The 24,768-nt window shown below is 39.7% G+C and overlaps 1 protein-coding gene across 3 annotated transcripts; it reads left to right on the forward strand.

Moving 5' to 3' along the window:
- The first annotated feature begins 1,383 nt into the window (after positions 1-1,383).
- Positions 1,384-22,883, forward strand: SNAP23 (synaptosome associated protein 23). 3 transcript variants are annotated; one of them, XM_074148567.1, is made up of 8 exons: positions 1,384-1,499; positions 10,673-10,778; positions 11,320-11,361; positions 13,118-13,166; positions 13,686-13,803; positions 17,253-17,405; positions 17,977-18,121; positions 20,027-22,883. In XM_074148567.1, the coding sequence occupies exons 2-8, from the start codon at positions 10,722-10,724 to the stop codon at positions 20,090-20,092; spliced, it is 630 nt and encodes a 209-aa protein (XP_074004668.1). In that variant the 5' UTR covers positions 1,384-1,499; positions 10,673-10,721; the 3' UTR covers positions 20,093-22,883. The 3 variants fall into 3 exon arrangements, with proteins under 3 accessions (XP_074004668.1, XP_074004667.1, XP_074004669.1); XM_074148566.1 differs by having other exon boundaries at positions 1,387-1,518; XM_074148568.1 differs by lacking the exons at positions 1,384-1,499; positions 17,253-17,405 and having other exon boundaries at positions 10,722-10,778; positions 20,027-22,725.
- Positions 22,884-24,768: the final 1,885 nt, after the last annotated feature.

Raw genomic sequence — 24,768 nt, forward strand, 5'->3', positions numbered from 1 at the left:
TGGCTGCGGCTGGAAAATCCATTCCAGGAGCTATGTGAAGGACAGAAGGACAAGTACATGTGCTCATGCCCGGGCTGTGCAGTGTGCAATAAACCTTAATCCACTGGGGATTTTTAAGAAGCCCAAGGGGGCTCCAAGCATCCGCAGAGAAGGGAAACCAAGGGCCGGTTGCGAGATCACAGCGGTGTCACTGGATGAAGAACTTCAGACAGGCTTAAAGAGCCACGCGAGCTGCTTCTGGCCTTGATGCTGCGAGAGCTCCCAGCACCACTCCGAGTTAGCAGCCTTACGGCAGGTACGGGGTCTGAACGGCAGCCCCAACAGGGAAGAAGTTACCCACACCTGAGAAGGAACACACCTCAGGAAAGGCTCACTGGCTCAGCCACAACAGGCAAGGTCTGCGATTCCAAATGGCAGCTTTCCCTTTCTAGTCTCCTTCTCTGGTAATAGCAGAGGGGCTCACACGCTTCCTCTTTATAGAGAGTAACTTACCTGGTGTTATGGCTTGAGGAACCCACAACAATTTTTTGTTGGTTAGACAATTATTCCATCACTCGATGATCCCTCCCTACTCAGGAAGGGGAATTGGGAAAAAACAAGGAAACCCGAGGGTTGAAATATAAACAGATTTAATAGAATAAGACTAGCTAATTAACACTGATAATACTAAAGAACCGATATTGATCCTGACACCAATGTAAAATATACAAGGATTATACTCAGCCCATTCTATCAGCAGGAAGCTGTGCACTCCCAGCCGGGGACAGCAAATGTGGGACACTGCGAGCGCTACAGCTTCTGGAGGAAGGGAAGGGCTCAGGGGTCTGGCACCGGGCAAGGAGTTCTCTGGACTGCCACCATCAAGGATGAGAGAGAACTTCTCGGCAAACTCTGTTTAATTAATTATATAGAATGTGATGTTTATGGTATGAAATAATCCTGTTGGGCCGCTTAGGTCAAGTGCCCAGGTCTCACTCCTCCTCATCCCCGCACCTGGCAAGGCTCAAAAACACCGAGACCTTGAATCCCACACGCCATAGCTGGCTATAAAGTAGGCGGTTTCACACATTCAGGCACTGCGGTCTTCTAAAAGCGCCGTTTTTCCAGGCATTAGAATTTAGTCCTGTGTCGCTCAAGCCAGGACACCCGGAGGAGAGCCCCACTGATTTAAGCAGGGCTGTTTGTCACAAACCGCCCTATTTGCTGACCCAGCGCCCACACGAGGACTAGCGCGGCACCACGGCGCACGCGCACAAGCTCTCGTCTGGCGCCATGTTGGGAGTACCCGCCGCTCTGCCCTGCCTGCCCCAGGGGTGTCTGCTCTTCCCCGCCATGTTGGGTGTGGCGGAGCGCTGCCGCCGCTGGGCGGTGCTGGTTCTCGCTTCCGGGGGGCGGGCGGTGAGGCGCTCTCGGGTCGCAGCGGGGGCGGGCGGGAGATGGGCTCTTAAAGGGGCGGCTCGGCTCAGTGGCGGCTCGGCTCGGCTCCGGTGGGGTGTGAGGTGAGCGGCGGCGGCGCCGGTAGGTGTACGGTGGCCGTGGTTCTCTGGGCGGGGCAGCTGGCTGGGGGATCCGGTCTGTGGGCGCCTCCCTGCCGCGTAGCGCCCCGGGCGGGGCGGGCTCGGCTCCGCATCGCGGGGCCCAGCCGGGGCCGCCCCGCCTCGGCTTTGGGGTAACGGGGCGGTAGGGCGCGGGTCGGGGGGTGCCCTTCGAGCCGCAGCCACGGGCCGCACCCGTCCTCTGGTGCCCTGGGAGGCCTCGCCCGGCCGTCCCCTGCGAGGGGCGTCCAGGTGTTCCGTGCCTGCTCGGTGAGAGACGCCGAATCGGGCCGTTCGTAGGGTACGGGAGAAAAGCCTCCTCTTGCTACACTTTCCGAAGCTTGCGTGGTGTCCTGCTGTCCTTAGACTAGTCGGGGAGATGCTGTTGTAGTACGTAGTAAGCAACAGACAGCAAAAGTAAGCTGTGATTTTGTGCTTCTCTTAATCTTGCATCTTGATGCCCTTGGCACTTCTGGGAAGCTAATGGAGAGTCAGCTTTATTTTTCACTTTTTTTTTCTTTTTTCACTTTCACTTTTGTTCCACACAAGGAAGGTTATCCAGTCGATACATGTGATTTGACAACGTGAGCAAATGAGCTAAACAAACTTTGGAAATTTTTTGTATGCAACTTTATCTATTTGCCTTCCTCTTTTTCACTCTCTTAGAAAGGGCAGTAGGTACTCAGCGTTCAGAACTAAGCAGCTGGGTGTTGCTTTACTTCTCCTTCATAAGCAAACCTGATTCTGTGCTGCAGAGGGAACAGCTATGTAGGAAGGTATTTAGGGACAAAGGAGAAGCCTCCTATGATGCCAATTGCTTGATTCATTGACTTGAGCAATTAATTGCTTACTGACAGTCTAGTAACTAATTATGTGCCTGGCCTCCCCGCTTTGCAGTTTTTGAAGTAGCTTTTCATATAGCACAGTGTGTGTCATTAGAAGAAATGGAATCTGTTATGGTCTGTATGTGGGTCTAGGGTTGATTGCTCATTTGCGTTGGCCAGTAACTGATTTAGAGGAGGTATCACGGGGCTTTTCCAGGGACAAAAATGAATTGTTGAGTATAGAACTGAAAGCACTGCACAGAGGAGGTGGCGTTACTAGCGCCTATTCTTTGCGCTATCGCCTCTGTGCAGTGTGTTCAGGAAGCTGATAAGAGAATGCAGGAAGCATGCAGAGTAGTGTCTTGTTCTTGGGTACTTGCCTCTTTCCCCAGGGTCACAGATGCTTTATTCATTTATCTTGTAGGCATAATCATATGGAGAAGTACATTCTGGTGCTGATAGCTTGTACCACCCTGCACTAGCTGGGCGGAATTTCAGCTAGCAAGTAGGAGAACTGTTTGTGTTAAGGAAGGGTTTTAAAACAAATAACTCCTTCTATATTAGTGATAAGAAGAATTTGAAAGAACAAAAAAAACCCCAACCCTTGATACAAAGCCATCTAACTTGTAAACTGTCTAATTTTTAATCTTTTCAAGAATGCACAGAAATTTCATAATTAATGTTCACATTTTTCTAAGAATATTGTTTCATTAATTTTTCCATCTTTGGGGAAGGCAACAGCTTGCTTCACAAGAGAAGGAACTGAGAGAGCATCCATGATCACCTGAGGCTGTACCAATTCACTGGTGGCTAAAAGTATAGCTCATGAGATACTGGCTTTCAGTCAGTTGCTGCAACAGCAGGGTTGTGTCATCTCCTAGTTCCTACCTTTGTGGTAAGATTACCCAAAAGAAGGCATAGGCTGCATTTCTCAATGATACTTTTACATGTATTGGTTAGTAGCTGTTATTTAAAGTTTTTTTTCCCCTGGTATATATATGAAACATCCAAGGAAAGAAGTAGTGAACTGGGAATTGTAGTATTTTAAGGTTTAATAGTTTGGTATTCTTACTAGTGGTGTATGTGAAAAGGATAAAGTACAAGTGTTTTTTTCTGATTTATCTGAAATGAAGAGGTAGTCAAATATAGTTATTGGGAAATAGAAAGGGTAGCATTCTTTCATATCATGACTTGATAAGAGCTAGTAACTTGGACATATATGTATGAAAGTTTTCCATTCAACTCTGCTGCATTTAGTCGACTGCCAAAAACTTTCACTAGATTTTTGAAGAGGAAAACAACATGAAGATGTAAGCATTAGTCTTGCTAGAACACTTGGTAGAAGTTTATGTGGTTTTTATTCACAGCTTGAAAATAGCTCGAGAGAAAGAAAGAAATTATTCTAGAAGGCAGACTTAATAAACCTTATGGCTTTGGCATTAAAGAGATAATCTTATACCGACTTCCAGCTCTCACAGCTATTGTCTTCCATGGTCAAAAGTATTATGCTGGTTACTTCTTCTTCTCTCACTTTACTTCTTACTCAAAAGAAAACTGTGGGTGTCTTGCTTATTCTCCATTTATGGAACCAGGCACCGAGGCACAGCCTGCTGTGTGTTATTGATGTTACCAAAATATCTTCAACAGAAAAAAAAGGAAGCATTTGTGCTTAACTTCTAGTTTAGAGTTATCAGTGAAAGAGGAAGAAAACTATGTGATCTTGATTAGATGGGTAACTTGGCAGAGAAGGGGCTAGGTTCAAATAGAGGACCCCCAGATGGTGGGGAATTAATCTATGATATTTAGCAAATGTGATGGATGTATGGCAGATTTCTGAAGGGCATTCAGTCTGTCAGCCGCACAGAACTGCTGCATGTCAGCCAGAGATGCCGGACAAAACCTTATGGCTGTTCAAGTTGGATTGTGGAAGTGCAGATGATCAGAACAGTTTATTGGTCTGGTGTGAGTAGACCTGTCTGGTTGAAGAAAACTTGTCACTTCTGACAGCCTCTTCTGCGTACAGTCCTTTCCAGTTGTGGACTGTGTAGCTGCAATTGAGCAAGCACTTTATTAGGCCTTGTGGTGCCCTGTAATTGGTTTAAATTCACAAAGATCGTTAAGGCAAAAACCTCCTATGGGTTTTGAGTGCTTTGGATAGCACAGCCTGAATATGCCATGGCTGCCGTAAAACAAGAGAGTAAATTGTGGTTTTCTAGAGCTAATAAGCCTTAGAATTGCTTCTCAGCTAGTGCTGAAAAGCATATTCAAACAGCATGTAAATTGCCTACTCTAGCTGCATTACCTGGAAGTGTCTTATATGCCTCTGAAGAGAATTGGGATTGAAAAACCCTTGAGAAGACTATAAACCTCACTGTTGTAATGGCTTTTGAAACTTGTTTACATTAGAAACTGAGTGTTGGCATAAATAGCTGGCATGAAGTTTACAAGTAATTCTGAATGAAAAATAAAACACTTGTAAGAAAAAACAGTGGTTGTGCAGAGGAGTATCTTAGACCAATGATGGATACAACAAAGAAAGATTTCATGTTAATTTTTTACTGTGTGCTCTGGGAAGACGGGTGCCAAAGATGACTACTACGCTGTAGCTGGCTGCATAAAACAGTACCTTGATGTTGAGCCTCTGTCCATTCAAATGCTTTATTTTTTCCCTGAAGTTTTTAATGCGCTGTTGTCAGGGAATCCCAGCAAGGGAGCTGCTGTTGGATGAAATGATGCTGTGTTAGCTTCCTGATCACAAGCAGGTAATTTAAACTTGGAGACTTAAACTTGCAGACAGTCGGCCGCTGCTCCTATTGCACTCGGTCTTACGAAAGTTATGGCTTGGCAGGCATTAGCTCTCAATTCAGTAATTGGGGTTGGGGCAGAACTCTGGTTAAATACTGAGCTGCGGTAACATGAGCGGTACTTTCCCAAACAAAGACTTGCACTGTACTCTCACAGGATCATCCTACTGCTAATACAGGTGTAGCCATAGCTTGTATCAATGTGTCACCTTCAGTTTTTTCGAAACAAAGAATTTACTAAAATGCTTCAGCTGCTATATGGGATAGCAAATTAAGATCTCTAAGGCAATGATGCTTTGAAAGGATCTGGCACCATCAGCACAAAAGCACCTGTAGTGTCCCTTGGAGACACCTTGAGTTTTTAAACAGTTCTGCAAGATCATCTTTGTGTCTTTTCCTCAGCCTTCTTCAACCTAACAATTTCACGTAGGAGACTGAATTGAAGTTTTTTCAGGGTTTTTGGAGCCATGACTAAATGCATAGTAAGGGTGGGGAGGGAAGCCTGTGCAGATGTAAGTTTATTTCCCTTATCTCGTTGTTCCCCTTGTCTAAGGGATGGAAGTAACTTAAGTCTAATCCATCCTCAACTGGCTTGGGGAGTAATATCCTAATTTTAATTTGCATTATAATAGTGATCTTATTGGATGGCTTAGCACAATATGAGTAGTCTTGTGAAGAGATAAAATCTTATCTAAAGCTTGTGATCAGAATTGGAATTTCAAAGAACTTTTTCTGTGCTCACAATCTCCACAATAAAACATGGCAGAAAAGACAAATGCTTATGATTTGCAGGCCCTGTATTTATTTCCTTGCTGCTCTTCTTTCTTGATGAATCTTCCTTTTCGTAAGAGAGTGATAGTTAAGATGAAGATTATGTTGTAGTCTTCTAAGTTTCCTGGTAGAAAAGTTTCATAAGTCCTGTTAATTCAAGAAAACGTATTTTTGTAGTGAGCTAAATTCTGTGTAGTCTGTAGGTGCCAGGTTTTCCTGGGTAGAGGGGTTAAAGGTTCCAGTTTCTTAAGGGGTAGAGGGGGAGTTGCACTCAATGTGTTTAATCCTTGCAGTCTGGTAACTTGGTAAATACTGCAGAGTACTTTCTGATAACAAAAAGTAAATACAGCTGACATTACATCCTTCTTTAAAGGAGTTCTACTTTGTATTCAGGCACATTAGTTTCTTGTTTAAAACTTACCACTCTAGAGAGAAAATGAACTAAAATGGCAGGATGTTGTTGTAATATTATTATGAAGTCTCTCTGTAGACTTATTTTTCTTTTTATTTTGGTTACTTTGTGTCTAGGGCTTTTTAAATGGTAGGAGAGGGAAAGCAAAGGAAATGGGCATTGAACATTCATATTAAAATAAATGCTTGCCTTAGCAAATATTACATTATAATAAAAATACATGCCAGGAACACCTTAGCCATGTCAAGTATTTTCTCCCTGAATATTTTGTCTTTATTGAGGAATCTTAATGTTTTGGGTATAAAGTAATTTTGTCATATACCATTAACTTAAGAGCTGGATACCTCAGTGGGTGCTTTCTGATTCTTAGGCAGAAAGACAGAGGAATGAGTATCTCTTCTTTATGTATGTATGCTGTGTTCTGTTGGAATAGCTGAGTTATTTCAATACAAATGGCCTCATCTTGGGTACTCTAACTTTAGAGATAGCTCATCCCTGTATTGCAAGGTATGTTCCAGCTATTCCAGTTAGACATGCAGCTATCAAGCATGTATCTTTGGCAACAGGCTTTTTCTGGAAATGTTTGGTTTCTTCTCAGTTACTCCTGTGTGCATTTTTGGTTGTTACAAAATGCTGTATGGTGAGATGTCTTCTTGTTACTGCCTAGGGAATGTCTTTCTATTCTGCCTCATGGCACTCGCTTCCTCTACAGAGTGACTGGACAGGCTGTGTGTATGTTTATGAAAGCAATGCTGGCCAACTGAGTTGTACAAACTAGTGGGAGTAAAGCTATGGCTTTGTGGAGTCTAACGCATCAGTTTTAGATATTCAGCTTTAAACAGATATTGTAATTGAACCAGTTCAAAGAGCATGCGTTCTTAAGCCTGCCTTAAGAAGGAGATGCTATCTTGTTTTACATAGCTCTAATGGCAACAGCTAAAAAGTGAAGGCGGGTAAGCTTGCTGGGAAGTCTAGAGGAAAAAAAGGTTCTGTCACTGTTTGAGGTGACATAAGACCTCAAGAAATGATCAGAAAAGGCCATCAAGTAGCTGTACCCTGTTATCGGTGATAAAAGATTGTCAGAACATTTGTCTCTTAACCAAGTGTTACGAGTGGTTTTATTTAGCATCCTCCCACATAGGTCAGTTATCCTAACAGTTGTAAATTGAACATCTGAACTATCACTTTAGATTATGTTTTCATCTCGCAAGCAGCAGAACACTACAAGTGTCCAAATATGAACATCACAAGATAAGCATGTGCATACCTCATCTTTGAGGAATTGTGGAAGTAAGTGTTTTGCTCTGTATTATGGATATCTGCTGTGTAGGAGGGATTTTTTTCCATCCTATCTTGCAGCTGGATTTCTTTAGTGTTAGGTCAATTCATAAATAGTTTCAAGACCCAATACCATTGATTTCAGGGGAAAGTGAGAGGGATGCTGTGGGTTTCCATAGAACTTGCTGTCTGGCAGTGGACTTGTTCAGGAGGCTGTGAGGAAGCCAGGGGGAAGCTAAGCTGCTCTCGCAGCTCTTAGAACTGGTAGGTTTGGTGGCAAGTGCTTGTGTTTTCAAGCCATTGCCTGGTGTCAAATGCAACTTCAGACACTTTCTGGTTTAGTGTGTTACTACTAACTTATGTCAAATAATGGATTGCTAGTTCCCTCGTGAGCTAGCATAGACAGGACAAAGGTGGAGAGGGCAATAGTTCCACAGCTAATAGTACATGAAGGAGCTACTTTATGTAATTGCTATGTCTCTCAATGTAAGTACTATCAGATTTCAACATGGCATTATCTTTCATAGCACTTTATTAATATTGCAGTTGTCAGCCAGGGTGAACTTAGTGTAGTGTACATGAGCTTCGGTCCCGAAGTTAATTCGTGACTGTCAAATTCATGACTGTCAGCTTCCAGTAATATGTTACCTTCCAAACTGTACCACCAAGAATTACTAGCTTGGGAGGTGGAAGTGCTGGCTGCCGTCGTCTTCCTTCTCCGTTTTCAGTCTTGCTGCTGGTTTGTTTTTTTCAATGGCTTCTCCATGAATTCGTGATTCTAGTAGTACAGGACAATATTCTGGCAGTATGTTCAATGGTAGTATGTTCAATGAAATTCATTCTGGCAGTATATTCAATGAAACAAAACTCACTAACTGGCCTGATAAAGTATAAGTTCTCTCTTCAGATTTTGGGTGCTTTCTTGATGTGAAAGTAGTAGTATAATGTATTTGCAAACATCTGTTCAAAGATAAGTGTTATTACCCATTAAAGACTTACTTTATAAATGAATCTTTCTTATGCATGCTAGAGAATATTGTTGTCATGCCCTTGCCTCAAAAACGAAGAAGCTGGTATTGTAGTGTGTAGCACTGGCTGCAGTAGAGCTTTGGGGTCACTGAGAGACAGCTTCTGAGCCAGGGTTATGTCACTCGGCCAGCAGTTGTGCTTGTGCTGGTGTGTGACCTCCTGGGGAGGCTGAACCCACGGCTGCAAAAGGAAGCAGGACACCAGGGCTGCTGAAAAAGAAATCTCCGGCTTGCTCTGGGAATACAGCTTTGTTTCCGGCCCTGTTATGCAATTGCCATTGGATTCTCGGGAAGCTGTTGTATTCATAGGGTGTGGATATGATATCCCTTTTGCTCTCCAAGATGAGATGTGTATTATGGCTCTAAGCTGCAGAAGTACCTGACTCTGTGACACCCGGAGTAGAGAAAGGCTGGCCAAACCTGCAACAATTACAGTAAACCAGATATTGCTTTTTTTCAGAGCAACTATAAAATTGAAATGTCATCATGTTTCTGAATATTAAGTAAATGTGAGGTCTTTACGCTAAGAACTAGTTTGATGTAATTTTCTTGTGCTTAATCTAATTCAGTGAAAATAGGTCCTTTCCCCCTGTCCTTACTTTACTTATCCTTAGCTTTGCAAAGCAGCTTGAAGGTATTCCCAAGTTCAAAGTTCGGACGGAGCTGCCCTAAAACTTTGTGAAAGGACCTTAAACCTGTTAATGAAAATTTAAGTCACTTATTACATAATGAAATTGGACTACTGCAAACTGAGCTACTGGAGGCCTTGTGTGAGAGTTTTTGCCATCATTTTAAAAAACTAGACAGTTGACAGCTACTTAGAAAAACCTCCTCTAGGTCCTCAAAGTCTTAGGCTGAGGAGGTATGTTAGGTGCTAAAGACCAGACTTGCTGAAGTATTCTCGAAATTCTGAAGTACTTCACCTGTAAAGGTGTCTTGATTTCAATTCACCCTCAGAGGTGCGCACGTTTCCTGCAAGGAGTTGTGGACAGCATCCATTCTCTAGCTAACAGCTGAGTGAATCTGCAATGATTTGACCTTCTAGGAGCAGTTACTAGTGTTATGTCTTCTAAAAATACTGAGCTTGTAGGGGAAGAATGGAACATAGTTCTGTTAAGCAAGATGTTGGAGTGATCTCAGTGGATAACGTAAACTTAATTGGAAGCTACTCATGTGAAAGAGCAAAGGTTAATCTAAAGTTAAGGGGAAAATTCATTTAAAAAAATCCTCTTAGTGCTCAGGTTATGTGCTGTCTCATTGACAGCTTTATAGCCTGGGAGCTCCGTTTTCCCATTGCTAGGAGTGCCAGCTTTATTACCATCCCTTCAACAAAAATTGTTATTCTTAGCTGTAAAAAGCCCAGCTCTGATAAGAGTGCACTTCTTGGTGGGTTTGCTTTTTCCTCTTGTGTCTTTGTGCAAAAATATATCTCCTGTTTATAGCAAAAGTTAAATGATGGTGTGTTGGGACTTCAGTTATTAAAATCTTGAGCCTATCCTTATTATGAGAAAGGTAGGTTTGAAAACCTTTGCTAGAGTTGCAGACATAAGTCCTGAAACTCTTGCAGATCCTTTTGTGTTTGAGGGATTCACCATACATAAGAACAACTATTTCTAGGGTGTTACTGGAATCATTTTGGGTGGTGCTTGGTCTGTGAAAGTGTTTCCCTTCCTGTCTGTTGAAATCCCTTGAAGGGAAGGGGAAGAACACTGAAAGCTTACTCTAGTAACTTAAATGCTTAATGAATTTCTTTCTGGATTACTGGATAAACCAATGTGCTTTTTCAACATGGAGAAGCTTTTTATTTTAAGACTTCATTTCCTGATTTTTACCTTAACTAACAATAGATAGAATTTTCAAAAAATGTTTAGGAAGTCAACTCTTGGAAAGGAAACTGTCATATCAGCTGAATAATTCTTTCAGTGCGTTCTACTCCTAACCAGGTGTTGTACTAAGCAGAATATATAGGCTTTCAATCTGTCTTCTAAGTTCTGATGCTTACCTGGTATCTCTTATACAGGGGGAAGATTCTCATTAACGTGATTACTTACAAGAAATAGTTCCTCATCATGGCTGAACTATCACCTGAAGAAATTCAGCTGAGGGCCAACCAGGTCACTGATGAGGTAAATATTATAGGAAGGCATCTGGGATTATAGTACTTGCCTGCCAAGATTACAATAACTTTTAAAAATAAAGACAGTCTAGGGTAGAGATTCTGCAAGGGTATAGCCTTATACTCTCACTTTGGTAAATACTGGACTGAAGACTATTCCTAAAATTAGGAATGAGTTTAGACTTCCGAATGGTAAAGCCACCTACTTGACTAAGTACTGATCTCCCAGTCCCGATTACTGAGACAATGCAGTCTGGCTACCTACACTATTCTTGTGTTGACTTCTCTTATTTAACCAGAATTCAATGAATATATTTTCCTTTATGATGACTTTCCAATGTGATAAGCAAGTACTAAAACCCAAGGATTTAACTACTACTGAAAAAACCCTCTATTATGCTGCTGCTATGACTGTGTTGTAGTGTGTATTACCTATAGACAGGCTGATGAACCTTTGTATACTAGTTGCCTTACTGCAATGAACTGGTAAAGATGACTTTCAGACACTGATATATGTTGTTAACACACCCATTTTAAAATTCTCGTTCTAGTCTTTGGAAAGCACAAGGAGGATTCTTGGCTTGGCCATTGAGGTAAGGAAAAGCTTTTGAATTCCCTGGGGATTTATTAATTTAAGTATAAGCAGCAGCATGTTAACTATCACAAAGTGATCTTAATCACTTTTTTGTCTTTCTCAATATTAGAAGTTGCTAGTTTAATTCAGTAGTAGAGTTGCAATGAGTTAAACGTAATGTTTTTCATGTTATGTAAAGTCAGATCACAGAGGATCAATATTGATGCCTTCCTACCTGTTTTCCTCTTAAGCAAAATGGCCTAATATCCAAATGTTACACATCAGTTACAAAGAGTCTTCTGTGCTGGTCAGTTATGGCTTTGGCTGCTGCATTCCTTGCTTCTTGTAATATTTTCCATTTGTCTTTTAGCTCACTTTACATGTGAGCAGTGTGAAAATGTCTTTGAGGAGTTGGGTAGGGTAGTAGGGTAGGGCTGCTTTTGATTCTGAACAAAAGTAGTTCTACTTATACCTTCTTACGATCTCTTCATCAGGTTTAACTTTAAAGGTAGTGAAGTATGATGATGAAACTTAACACCCTTGTACATGACTTGAAACAAATACTCTGTATTTTGGGTTTATCTAGGTGATATTGTATGAGAAATCTGTTCCTCTACACTCTTAGGGCTTGCATGCCCCATCGTAGCAATGACTGAAAGCTTACTTTTGGTGTTGTAATTTCAAAAAATACAGAGCATCTTGTTGATAGGGAGTAAGATAAGATAGCTGTTAGTCAGCTCTGGTAGACCTAAAGCTTAACTGATTCAGCAAGACAATTTTACTAGTACTTGGCTATGCCATAAACAAATGGGAATCCAGAGACTAAACAGTAATGCCTTTTGAAGCTAATACCCAGACTTCTAGTGCTGAAGACTTGAGACAATTTATGGTCGGTGTGAGAACACTAAAAAAATAATCCAATGAGTAAGGATCCTGAAGTGTTCTGTCACTGCTGCTTTAGGACCTGTACTCACTGTCCAGATGGTGGCAGGCTGCTCTGGGACTGAGGATGCTACTGGTATCAGTGGGGCATTTGAATCACTGTCACCTAATGAATACCTCTCAAACAAATATTAGGAACATGTAATGAGCCAACATAATTTCTCATGGTATCATAGTTTGACGATTTATAGAAGCTAAAATAACTCCTAATATAGACAATTCTATGCTGCGAGTTTACAGTAAAGCATGGATACAGCTTGCATGCTAGATTCAAGACTTCGAGCCAGCAAAGTGCTGTACCATGCTATATTCCTCGCTGCTGACTTCTCTTTCTTGGTTCTAAATCTAGGGATGGGCTATTTCTTCCTGATCTCTTCTGCTGAATCCTCAAGAACATTTTTGCAGGCTTTGTTTTGCTTTCTTTTACTCTGGTTTCCAGGACTAAAGACCTTGTCAGCCCTATTGAAGGGTGTAGGAATAAAGAATAAAGTAAATGGCACTTTTCAAAACAAGGCACAGCTAAATTTACTTTTTTTAGCTTGACATTGTCATGGTTTAATGAGTATTACAATAAATTTTATCATCTTGTTGTAATGTAAAAAAAAACTCGCCAAAAACCCCACTAATTGAGGTAGATCCTATGTCAGGCTGGTAATAATCTTGCCTGTTAACCTAATTTCAAACTTAGCCTAGCTTTACTAAGGAAGTTATTCCTAGCACAGTGTTTTGATATGAACTTGCTTGGCTTATCAAATCTACTATAGTAATCTTCTGATTTTGCACTGATGTTTTGAAATCTGGTTTTATATCTGCAAATAAATTTATTTCTGTAGTCCCAGGATGTTGGCATCAAAACTATCACCATGCTGGATGAACAGGGAGGTGAGTTCTTCCTTTAACAGTAAAAATCAATGTTTAAGAAAAAGGATTATCATGCAAGAGTTGTTGCTGAAACTAAAGGCTTATTAAAGACTACTTATATGAAAATGAGATTTGCTAATTGGCTATTCCCATGTGTTTGTAGTATTTAAAAGAGATCTTAAAGTAGCTGAGAGACCATGTTAGTTAACATATTATACAGCTTTTATAATACAGAAGCTGTTCCTTTCCACTATAGCATGAATGTAACTGTCTGCATTTATTCTAAAAGCAGCAACAGAAGTGCTGTTGTAAATATAGGGAAAATATTTTTAATGTAGTAAAAAAAACTGAATCACTGTATATCATTGACTATTTTTCCTAAAAATAAAAAAATTCCCAGAAGGCAGGAAAGAAAGCAGGCATTAGGCTTGGTATAAAGATGAAACTGAAACTTGTAGGTTCATGCTTGAAAGAATTGTTAATATCCCATCCCCACCTTCTCCCAATCTGTGTTTATTCAGTTAATTGTTTCTCTTCTAGAACAACTAAATCGCATAGAAGAAGGCATGGACCAGATAAATAAGGATATGAGGGAAGCTGAGAAGACGCTGACAGAGCTCAACAAATGTTGTGGGCTCTGTGTCTGTCCTTGTAACAGGTCAGTTAAATTGGTACTTGGGTCTGAAGTTCTAGAATATACTGGAAGGTGGTCTCTAATAAGATCTAATTAAAAAATGCTGAAACTCTAGGGAAGTTGACTGTTTTGGTTTGTAGAGCTGTACCCTTTAAAAATTGTATGAGAGCAGCTGAAGCTTAATTGCATCTAACCATAGATTGTGCGCCTTTCTCTGTAAACGTAGCTGCTGTATAACATCCTGCACAATTGTGCCCTAATCTCCTTAAAACTTATATTTAGTAGAATACTATCAATCTCCATACAGATGAGACCAAATTGGAGTGCAAATAGCTATATGTAAGTGCCTGTCTATTAGAAACTCAACTGCAAAAATCACTTTTTTACAAAAGTACATTTTGTATTAAACTAAAATCAAGAAAACTTCTGTTTTGGAGGAAGAAGGCAATATTGGTTCTCTAGGCACTTAAATGTTCATGCTTTAGGGAGGAAGAGAGTAGGAGAACAGACATTGGTGTTAAAGCTTAAAACTTTCACTAGTGACTACATAAATTCTTGCAGACCTGCTTCACATAGCTTTATCACACCAGTGTTATGGGTGCCATAGCCAAGTCAGTTAGGAGTAATGTCATCTTCTGTATGGCTCTTGGTTTGTACTTCTAAGCACCTAAACAATGACCAGGAATCAGTATTATAAGGAAAACAATATTTATTTTTTGGAGGTGTGCTAGCTTTATCTTTAAGCAGCAAAGTATCAAATTGATTTGGGTAAACTGGATGTGATCATGGCTCTTGCAAGTGAAGGATAAATAAGTTATTTTAAAAGAGTGACCACTGAAGTGACAGTGTTGTATGTTTGTTCATTTTTAGCTCTTTAGCATGAGGAAAAAAACCCTTACCATTCAACTCAGAGCAGAAATCTAGGTAAAAATTCCTTGGTGTAGCTGAGTCTGCTAATCCAACAGAATAATACTTTGAGGATCATTTAGGATACATAAATGTTGCTTCTAAGGCTGAAAGTCTTAGACCTTTAGTATCTTGAAAAGGCAGATATTTCTGTCCTGACCTCTGGATCGGTGTGCTTACTCTTTTATGTTACTCTGATCAAGCTGATGAACTTTGAGCATTTTGACACACTGTCTTTGTTTTCGGTAGTTGACAGTCTTATTTCACTGAAGCTGAGCAGCTTATTGACACTAAGCAGGCTCAGAATTTGTGAACTCCTGTGGCACTCCAAATACAGATAACAGTAAAAGAAATAGTTGTATGCAAAAATGGGCAGTAATGTGCAGAAAAATCTACTAGATAGGTAGAGGGCAGGGAAGAAGAAGAAACTGTGAATGCCTTTCATGTACCTACTGGTACATCAATTTTTCTGACAGTTATTTGTCACCCAGTTATCTCTGAAACTTTTCATTTTTTTCATGAAGCTAAACAGAACACTTGCTGACATAAACATTGCTTTCCTTGTTTCTCCTAGGTTTAGAGTATTTATAAAAACTTTGTGAAAACACAAAATACTGGCAGGGCTCTAATATAATCTGTGTACTAATGACAATTTACCTGCTTGCTGGTCTTTACTATTCTTTCTTCTCCATTCTCTCCTAACACTGACTCTTGCTTTCTAAAAATGAAGACTAGGATAAGAAGCTGTATTCACTTAACTGCTGAAAGCGGATTTTAGGACAAGGTCAGTCTTATTAGTGCTGATGTACATTTAACATGTTGTCTGAAGTGATGCTTCTGTTGGATTTGTGCTGGCACATGCATGATGTCTGCATGCAGGTCTCCTTGTGACTGTGATGTGTTGTAATACTGATGTGAATGGAAAACGTCAATTACTATGGAGTGTGTTAGGTGTGGAAATCAAAAACTGCTTGCACCCTTGTTGGTTTTACAGGCTGTATAAATTGCCTTACTCTTACAGAAACGAAACATGAGGAAAGGGAACATATCTGAAAAACATGAATATGAAAGACAGCTGTTAAAAACTCAGGTGGTGAGAAGCTTTGTTCTTAACTGTGCTTAGTTTGAGTAACAGTTCTGTTTCTAGCTGTCTACTTCAGATATGCAAGTAGTTTTCAGGCCACTTGTTTGTGTTCAATAAATTCCTCTCAGTTACCTCTGGCACCTAAGATTTTGCTAATCCAGAAGCACACAAGCTCTGCTGCTGTTGTGACTTTGGTATGAATGAGATTAAAAAATAATGCTTGATCTAGTTGCTGTGAACCTAAAGAGGTCTCTAAGTCTCTGTATCCACAAGGAGCTAGAATTGAGTGGTTTAGGTTTCTTGAAGGTTCTGCTGGGTGCATCAGTTCCATTATGAACTGAGAAATTATTCCATTTCTTCCCCTTTTTGTATGCCTACTAGATTACTTTACTTTTTGCAGGATCTGACCTGTGAGATACAATTTCCCATTTCAATTACATAAATGCCAGAAGAATGAAGAGTATATTTCTTCATTACAGCTAATTTCACATCTCTTCCAATGTGAAACATCTGGGCTACTGAAAGGCACTATAGATATAGAAATTGATTATCTGTAATTTTAAAGTTAGATGTACTGAAAGACACTTCAGATTTCCCTTTACAGGCTTTTAAAGAAGCAGAAAAGTGGCAGTGGAGTCTGGATTATCTAGTTTAAATGTGAAAATGCCAGCAAACTAGGTGAACATAAGAGTAGTCTACTTGAAATATTTTCTTTAGGGTTCGTGAGAACTGACCCCAATTTAGATCAGTTATTTTTCTGTTACATATTTTCTTTCCCTCCTGCTTTTGTGGGTCTGTGATCCTTGAGGTTGCTTCATGTCAGTGTGCTTTTCTTTGATTTTTTTTTTTTCTGAATTATGTGGTAAAAGTACAATGGTAAATTGATTTGTCACTTTAATGGAGCTAATACAATTGAATTGGAGAATGAAGGAGCTATTTAAACATGATTACTGTTATTTCATAATCAAAATTAACCTGAGAAACATTAGCTTTAAAAAGAAAGACATGGCAACAGAAAATGTTTGAGAAATAAACCAGTAAAGATGAATAGGTTTTTTTTGTGTGGTGTAGCTGTTTGTATCTGAGGGAGTTTTTTCCTTCATCCCTATTTCTTTCCTGAAAAGTAACTAATTCTGACTCTAGACTAACTCCTGTTGTAAATGCAACTTTATCTTATGACAGTGGGAGTTTCGTGTTACTGTCATAAGCTTCTCTTCTGGTAAAGTATACTACTTCAAGGAAACTACTGTGCTTGTATTAAAGCTTAAGACCAAATTAATCACTGTCCCTGGAGTAATTCAGTTATGACTGTACTATCCTGATATAAGAAATTCTATTGTATAGACAAGGCTTTGTCTATAGAAAATCTAATCTTTTCAGGCACAAGACAAATGTTTCTGAAAATCTTTGATTAATACAGAACCTCAGTGAGGAACCCATATTTCTGATGTAGCAGCTCAGATTTCTTATTTTTACGGAGTAGGACAAAGAACTTTGAGACCAGCAAGGCATACAGAGCAACCTGGGGAGATGGAACAGAGAACTCGGCAGATCATGTCATATCCATGCAACCAAGAAGTATAAATCGGCAGCAGCCTCAGACTTCTGGGGGACCAAGTGGCGGATATATTACAAGGTTTTCTTCTTCATATTTCTCAATCTCAAATGCAGAAATCCTAAGTTACCAGTTGTCAGCTTCTTTCAGAGGCACTTTAGGTGAAGTTGCTAAATAGGAAGTGGTTTACTGCTGCTTGGAGGAATTGTTACTGCTTGGAGAGGAGATGGCAGACACACTTTCAGTATTGTAGCGTTCAGCTTGTACTTTCATTTTTTCTTTTCTTAGTGGTGCTATTCTGCTTCTGGATGAGAGGACCATAGAGCTTAGTGCTCAGTTACTGAGGTGACTGTTAAAAATATCAAGGACTTTTGTCATAAAGTATATTTGAGACCAACTTGTGTCTTAAAATAACAGCTACCAGAGGAAGTTTAAATTCCAAGGCTATTTTTGTAATAGCAGCTAACTTAGCACCTTTTTCTTGGTGGGCCACTTGCATGGAAATACGTGAGGTTTTTAAAAGGGGAAAAATTGCCTTGAATGCGTTGTCTGCCAGATAACCGTGCAACAAACAATTTCTATTAAAGGTAATTCAGGGTAGCGAAAAGCAAGTTCTTGATTCTTGGAAACATTGTCCTAATCATTTGAACAGGATAACAAATGATGCCAGAGAAGATGAAATGGATGAAAATCTTGCTCAAGTGGGAAATATTCTTGGGAATTTGAAAAACATGGCTTTGGATATGGGCAATGAGATTGATGCCCAGAATAAACAAATAGATCGGATAAATGTAAAGGTAAGTGTCAAAGGTGTTCTCTGCCTTCAGCTTAGAGGTTGTTACTGAGAAGTTACAAGCATTGGGCTCACTGTCCTATTTACCTGTATTTGCAACAAATATGCATTAAGATTGCACCATCCTCTAGGTTGCAGTGATCTGAACAAGAGATACATCTTAGTGTTTGGGTATGTAGTGGAAAATTCCAAGTGTCAGGAAACCTAAAAATACAGCACAGGACACTGCTTACTCTGAAAACAACTAAACTTGGCCGGATCAAAAGGACAAACATTTACTGGAGGTGTAACTTGGGGATTGTTGATTGCAGGGAATCTTGTATGTGGTTGGGAATAGGTATTTTTAACAATAGCAAGACTCTTCTGGAATTCCTAAAAAGTCACTGTGCTCATTAAACTTAAAATAAAACACAGGTAACTTGCTGATCTAATTCTTATGGACAGGTTTATATTTGGGCTGGGGAGACTTTGGAATAATAGTTTTTGTAGGTGCACAGGGACATGGTGTGCCTTCATCCACACAGGGAGTTAGTCATCACCAGTAAGATCTTTATTATAATTTTTTTAAATTGTATTACTTTAAAGATTAACTTCCTAAAACAGATGAAACGTATAAATGTGTAGAATGGCTTTACAAAACAGAAATAAAAATTTAAGTGCAATTCCTGACTTTGAGACTGGCATCCTGTCTCAGGGTATTTAAATTTATCCTTTTCTGCTGATAACTGCCTTTAAATCTAGTGAACAGTGTGGAAACCAAATCAAAATGTTGAGGGTAAATCTCCAAAGGACAGTATCATGCAAAGAAACAAAGAGCAATATTAAGCTTAACTTGAGAATAGAGTTCATGCTTTTATTTTTATTTTTAAAACAAATAAAAATTTCAGCTCACCTGGGAAACATATAGGCTTGACTGGGTGATTTTTGGTAGCCTGCAGCGTTATGCAAGACTCTTAGTCTGAATAAACCTCAAATATAAAAGCCGATGTTACTGGCTTTTTCTTAGAAGATCTAGTGGTTAGATCAGTGTGTTTCCAGAGTGTTGTTAACAGGTTAGATTCTCACTTTTCTGTAGTTGATTGCTGCCCCTCTCCAACCCTTGACCCAAAGAGCAGGAAGGGAAGAACAGGAGGGAAGGGCTTGAACTGGCCACATCCTCTTCCCACCCTGTTGCAGCATGAAGGTGTGAAATGGCTAATGCTTGGCACAGAGTTCGTCAGGAGTTCCACTCCTCATGGTGAGGGCAGAGGCAGGTTTTTTGCTTGTTACCCCTCCTGCTAGTTCCCCACTGCAGACTGGATAATCAGGGAATTATTTCAAAGCTCCTTATCATACCTTTCAGTAAAACTGTATTTTGACATTTGTTCAGCCCAGATGCTGTGGCTGACTTTCAATGCTTTGTAATAGTAAAACAATCATGAAGTACTTTTCTTACAGATGCCATACTGCTTGTGACACTAGGACACTAGAGGGTGTGTGGATGAAAACCAGGGACTTGCACTAAACAAAATAATTCTGACTTTATGCCCTTAGGTCATTTTTAAGTTTTGACTGCTGCTTCTAGTCCATAGCAACAAAGCTGCTCTGTTAGGTCTAAACACTTGGAGAAAGGGAATTTTTATCCCCTTGTTCTGTTAATATTCCTCCTGACTTGCTCAGGCAAGCTGCTGTATGTTTTGAGGGTCAACTAAAGCCAAAAAACTATTTCTGATTCTGGATCTGCCAAAATTGACAGCGTATCCTGGCTGGGGGTAGGGGGGAGAGAGGGAATTCTCCCAGCTTATAAAAGTTACTCTCCTTCTGTCTACCACAATGATGATAACCTGCAATTCAGAAGTTTATGTCAGTTTGAATTTTTAAATTGTTTTGAATGAAGTCTGCAAATGACCTACTAATTTCTCTCTTTCAGGCTGATACAAACAGGGAACGCATTGAGCAAGCCAACATCAGAGCCAAGAAACTAATTGACAATTAAAGCCTGCTGTCATTGTTCAATGACACTGTCTCTCCAGCTGCAAACCACCGTATTCATGGATCTGTGAAACTTCTCCTATTCTGAAATATGAGGGGCTGGGAAAAATGAAGCATTACCCTTTCTATAGGGATTAATTTTCTCTTATTTTATTACTTTATGTAAATGTGGCCTTGACTCTAAGAAAGCAGCCAACATAACTTCCTCCCACTCATCTGCCTTCACTTTCTTTAAACTTCTCAGGGCTAAAAGTGTTATGGCTTTGAGAATCTTCTTGCATGTTTTATTCCCCCTCCCAGTCTTTTTTTTATCTGCACACAAAATATAGTCCTTTATTGAAGTTGAACAAGCAGGGTAACCTGAACTCACAGTTGTGGAAAGTTGGAGAGGGCACTTTGCACTGTTTGAAATACCTCATAAGTTGAGTGTCTTCACTAAAGTAGGGACTTGGTGAATATTGTCTGACTTGTATCTCTTGCAGGCTAACCATAGTTTTCCAGTCCAAACCACACGATGGGTTTGGGGTTGAGTTTGTGCATTACAGAATTGAAGAGGCCACTACTTACTGCTTGTGGGTTGAGGGCTTTAAAACACTTCCTAACCACAGGAACTTTAAGGATAAGGTAACTGGAGGGATAGAAAGGTTTCTGTTTCTTTACTGTAAATTGACATCGGTTTGGAGGCCATGACTAGGAAATCATGCTGTGTTGTTCTGGTAGTATTTGTTGTGTGTAAATATACCTGATCTGAACCCTATGCACATGTGAGTAGAAGAACATAAAGCTGTCTCCCTAAAGTATTTATTTCATGGAAAAATATATGCCCCTCGTATGAAAGTTAACTTTTAAATGTTTGAATTATGCATCTTAACTGGAAGAAACTGAGTAGAAAAGCATGCAGCTTTCTTGCATCCCGTGTCAGATTTCATTTTGGCCAGTTTTCACTGGAGGTCAGTTTATGCCTTTCTCCAGTGTAAATTAATGACTGAGACCTGGTGCAGAGTTCGCTCTCAGCAGTGACTTTGGGGGAAGCTTCTTAAACCTACTGAAAACAGAGAAGCTTATTATGAAACTTCTTTGTCACAAGTCTGGAGTAAGCAGTGCCTATTTGAGAACTCTTTGCTAGTTCTAAATAAACTAGTTCTAAATAGATTCCTGACCGGTTTATTATTGCAGACTTTGGGACTGGCAATTAGAAATATTACGTCTAAGTTGCTTGCAACTAAAATGTTCATGTTCTGTTGCAGAATAGAGGGGTTTCTGACCAGGTGAGGTAAAGCCCTCTTCCTATGAAGAAGAAAAACATTTTGGTTTTACTGAAATATAATTTCATTTATTCCCAGGATTTTCTCAAATTTTTTTTTTAGCAAGTAAACTTCAAGTAACCTATATAACTTCAACTCCACCCAGCAATAGATTATGTCTTAAAGGTGAATATGATACTTTGGACTAACCTCTGATGCTCAATGTTGGATGACAAAAATCTTCAAACCAAATGGATTGGAGGAATAATTAAAACTAGTAGCATTATGGGGTGTTTTTTTGGAAAGACAGTCCACAAGTATCCTGCAGCCATTAATAATGAATTCCAGGGTTAGAGAGATGACACTAATCTGCTGAAATGCAAGACAAACAGTCTTAAGTGTTTTGTTTTCTTTTTAGTAGAAATGCAGTCAGTATTACTGGTATATTCTCAGTTCACTCCCAGGAAAACTTGGTATTTAAAGGAAAAAAAAAAAACACCTGACCAAAGGATGGAGCTGCTGCATGTAATAAATAGGCCAGTGATCTTACGTGAATATGGTAAAGTCCTTTTTAGGGGACTGGATACTGCAGTAGGCTTCTGTCTGGCTTCCAGTAATAGTTGGAAAGGTAATGAATTTTAAAAGCTCATTATCTACCCCATTAGTAAATGAAAATTGTGATTGAAAACCCAAGTAGCAAAGAAGTACTTTTAAGAACATTGCATAGTAAATTTCTAACAATTGCTTCCATGAGAAATCATAGGGGATTTGTATACTTTTTTTTCCCCCTTTTTGGAAACTTTAGGTTAACTCAAGGGATATTTGCTGCTGGTTGTGAAAGCAAAGTATACATTATTTAATTATGATTGTCTCCTGGAACAGAAGATTAAAGTGGTTACCTTTTTCTGCTTACAATAATGCAACCTGCTCTGTAGCATCTGGAAGTTCCAAACGTTGGAATGGTTTTCTCCCTTGCCATTACATGTCCATGTTCTTCACTTCCCTGAGCTCTAGCAACAATTCAGTACGTTGGCTGTGAAAATGCTGTGATTGGTATATCAGAATGGAAATATTGCAGTGAGTACCACACAAGGAAATAATTTCTGAGACTCTAAGCTTGACTATTAGCAGAGTATCGATACTATTTTCTGATGCAGCAAGAGCCAAATCCGTGAGGGAGTTGGTGCCTTTATGTTCGCGAACAACGCAGTCATCACCTTGGATTGTCTCATTGTTGTCTATAGAATAGATGCTTCAATTTCCGTATCTGTGGGATGGAATCAACACTTGTACATCTTCGTACTTCTGAATGCTATTAAGAATGAAGGTTTACAGTTTCTGCTTTTGATTGTTAAACTACATATTGTGCACAAAAATACATACTTTTATAACTGAACGTGTTTTAAAACTATTTTCTCTTATAAATGTTCTTATTTAGTTTCCTGTCCTTGAAAAACTTGCACAGTAGCAGCTCGTTCTGCCAGCTCGGAAGTTTCCCTTCTATTTTTATTTCAGAAATCCTAATGCTAACAAAGGAATGGGTGTGGTTGGAAAGAAAGGAATATTGTGTTGTTTTTTTTAACACTGGTTTTCATCCCTGCATCATCAACATCTCCTAACTTCAGCCTATGAAATGTGTCCATCTTTTTTCTATGAAAGTCTGCAATTTAACATGGGACTATACTTCAGGATGATAAAGGAACTATGTAACATAACCTAAACTTACCAGTCAAATACTGGTAACAGATGCCTAGCAAATACTGAGTAGGGGAAATCTAGTGATTCAACCTACTGCCAATGCAATTTTCACTTGCAAGGCAATTTAAATTGTATTTTCTCTGCTCAAACTTTGGATTCCCATATGTTCTTAAGAGAGGAGGTAGAGGAGAAATACAGAGTTCTGTTGACTTGCAGTGGTTTTGAGCTGCAAGAGGATAGCGTATCTGGGAATGGCTTGGAAGAAGTACTTCTCATATAGTGTATTTCTACTGGTCACTATGGAAAAAAAAAAAATAGGGACAGCCTGCTTATGTAAGATAATTGGTAAATTCAAGCTAGCCTACTCCTTGATGAAAGATGAATTAGGCCTTTTAACCAGCGGGGTGGCTATAGTATGAACTGCAGCATGTGCTGCTTCCGCAGCAATGTGTAGAATGTTCCTATCTGAAGGCTGTACCATGACACAATGTGCTGTGTAACCAATGCGGTGACTTGCAGCTGTTAATTCACTTTTGCTGCACTTGAAACAGCAAAGCACTATCTAAATGCTGATTGAATAAATGGGAAGTTGGAGAGCAAGTAAAATACGACTGACACAAAGAAGATGGATGGTTTATATTGTTAACTAGGGTAACATTTTCTACCTCTAATTCCAAAAGTAAAATCCTGCAAGCATAATTATTCATGGAAATAACATTGTTTCATATTGTCACTTGTAGAGTGGGGGTGGTGAGAAAAATAAGAAATTCACAATATCAAACTACTAATAGAACACTGTTCTGTACATTTCAGCATTGCATGTAATCTACTAAGGGATTGATTTAGTCACAGTTACTTAGTGCTGTGAGCTAGAACATGTGAGGGTATCAGACAGCTTTTTTTCTTGAAACAGAAATAGTCTTCTGCTGTTCTGGAACAAATCTGGTTAACCCAGGACTAACATTTAGTATTTGCATGGTGTTTCTCCCTTTTACTTTATGGACTTTTTGGTAGCTGTTGTAGCTCCAAGGTAGCAGAGGAACCTAAGAGTGAGTAACTGGAAGGTTTCTAAATCTGCTAGTGATCATTAGTATGAGAAATGTTGACTTTTTCTCAAACACTTCCAAAAGCAGTAATATTTTTTTTTTTTATAGCTGACTGCATCAGTTTTAAATATTCTGATCTACTGTGTTGTCTTACACATCTTTGCTGAAGATGAAAGAATCCTGATAAACAAGCGTTAAATGAGAGAAGCAGCGTGTCTGAGCAGGTATTTCCAGTTCAAAAAAAAAAAAAAAAAACCCCAAAAACCACAAGAGCACAACCTTGCCAAGTGCATACATATGGATATTGACCAGTCCTTTGTAGTTGTCCGAGTTGGTGAATGAAAAGGGGGAATCTGCTAACTGAGGGATTTTGTTCTGTGGAGGTCTCATGGATGGCAAATATCGGGGGGGGGGGGGGGGGGGGAAAGGCAGCTAATACTTCAAATGGGATTTAGGTATCAACTGGGAGGAGCTAAAATGTAAAACTAAGCCTGGAAGTTTAAACTACTCACTGCTGGATTTGCTCGTCATAATCTGTGGAGACTATTGGTATAAAGCTGTAGAGATTTCTGACTATACAGGGCCTTGCATTATAGTATCATAGAGGTTGTGCTTTTAAAGCACTTCCCTAGTTATGTCTTGCAAAATGAAGTAGCTGTGTAACCACTGTCTGTCAGCTACTTCTCACAGGA

This window comes from Numenius arquata, chromosome 6, assembly GCF_964106895.1.
Source record: "Numenius arquata chromosome 6, bNumArq3.hap1.1, whole genome shotgun sequence".
NCBI lineage: Eukaryota > Metazoa > Chordata > Aves > Charadriiformes > Scolopacidae > Numenius > Numenius arquata.

What these genes read in the sequence shown, in the direction of transcription:
- SNAP23 (XM_074148567.1), top strand. Translation starts at nt 10,722, where the DNA reads ATGGCTGAACTATCACCTGAAGAAATTCAGCTGAGGGCCAACCAGGTC. An exon ending in CCAACCAGGTCACTGATGAG is followed by an intron (nt 10,779 to 11,319) that starts GTAAATATTATA and finishes TTCTCGTTCTAG; the next exon opens with TCTTTGGAAAGCACAAGGAG. An exon ending in TAGATCGGATAAATGTAAAG is followed by an intron (nt 18,122 to 20,026) that starts GTAAGTGTCAAA and finishes TCTCTCTTTCAG; the next exon opens with GCTGATACAAACAGGGAACG.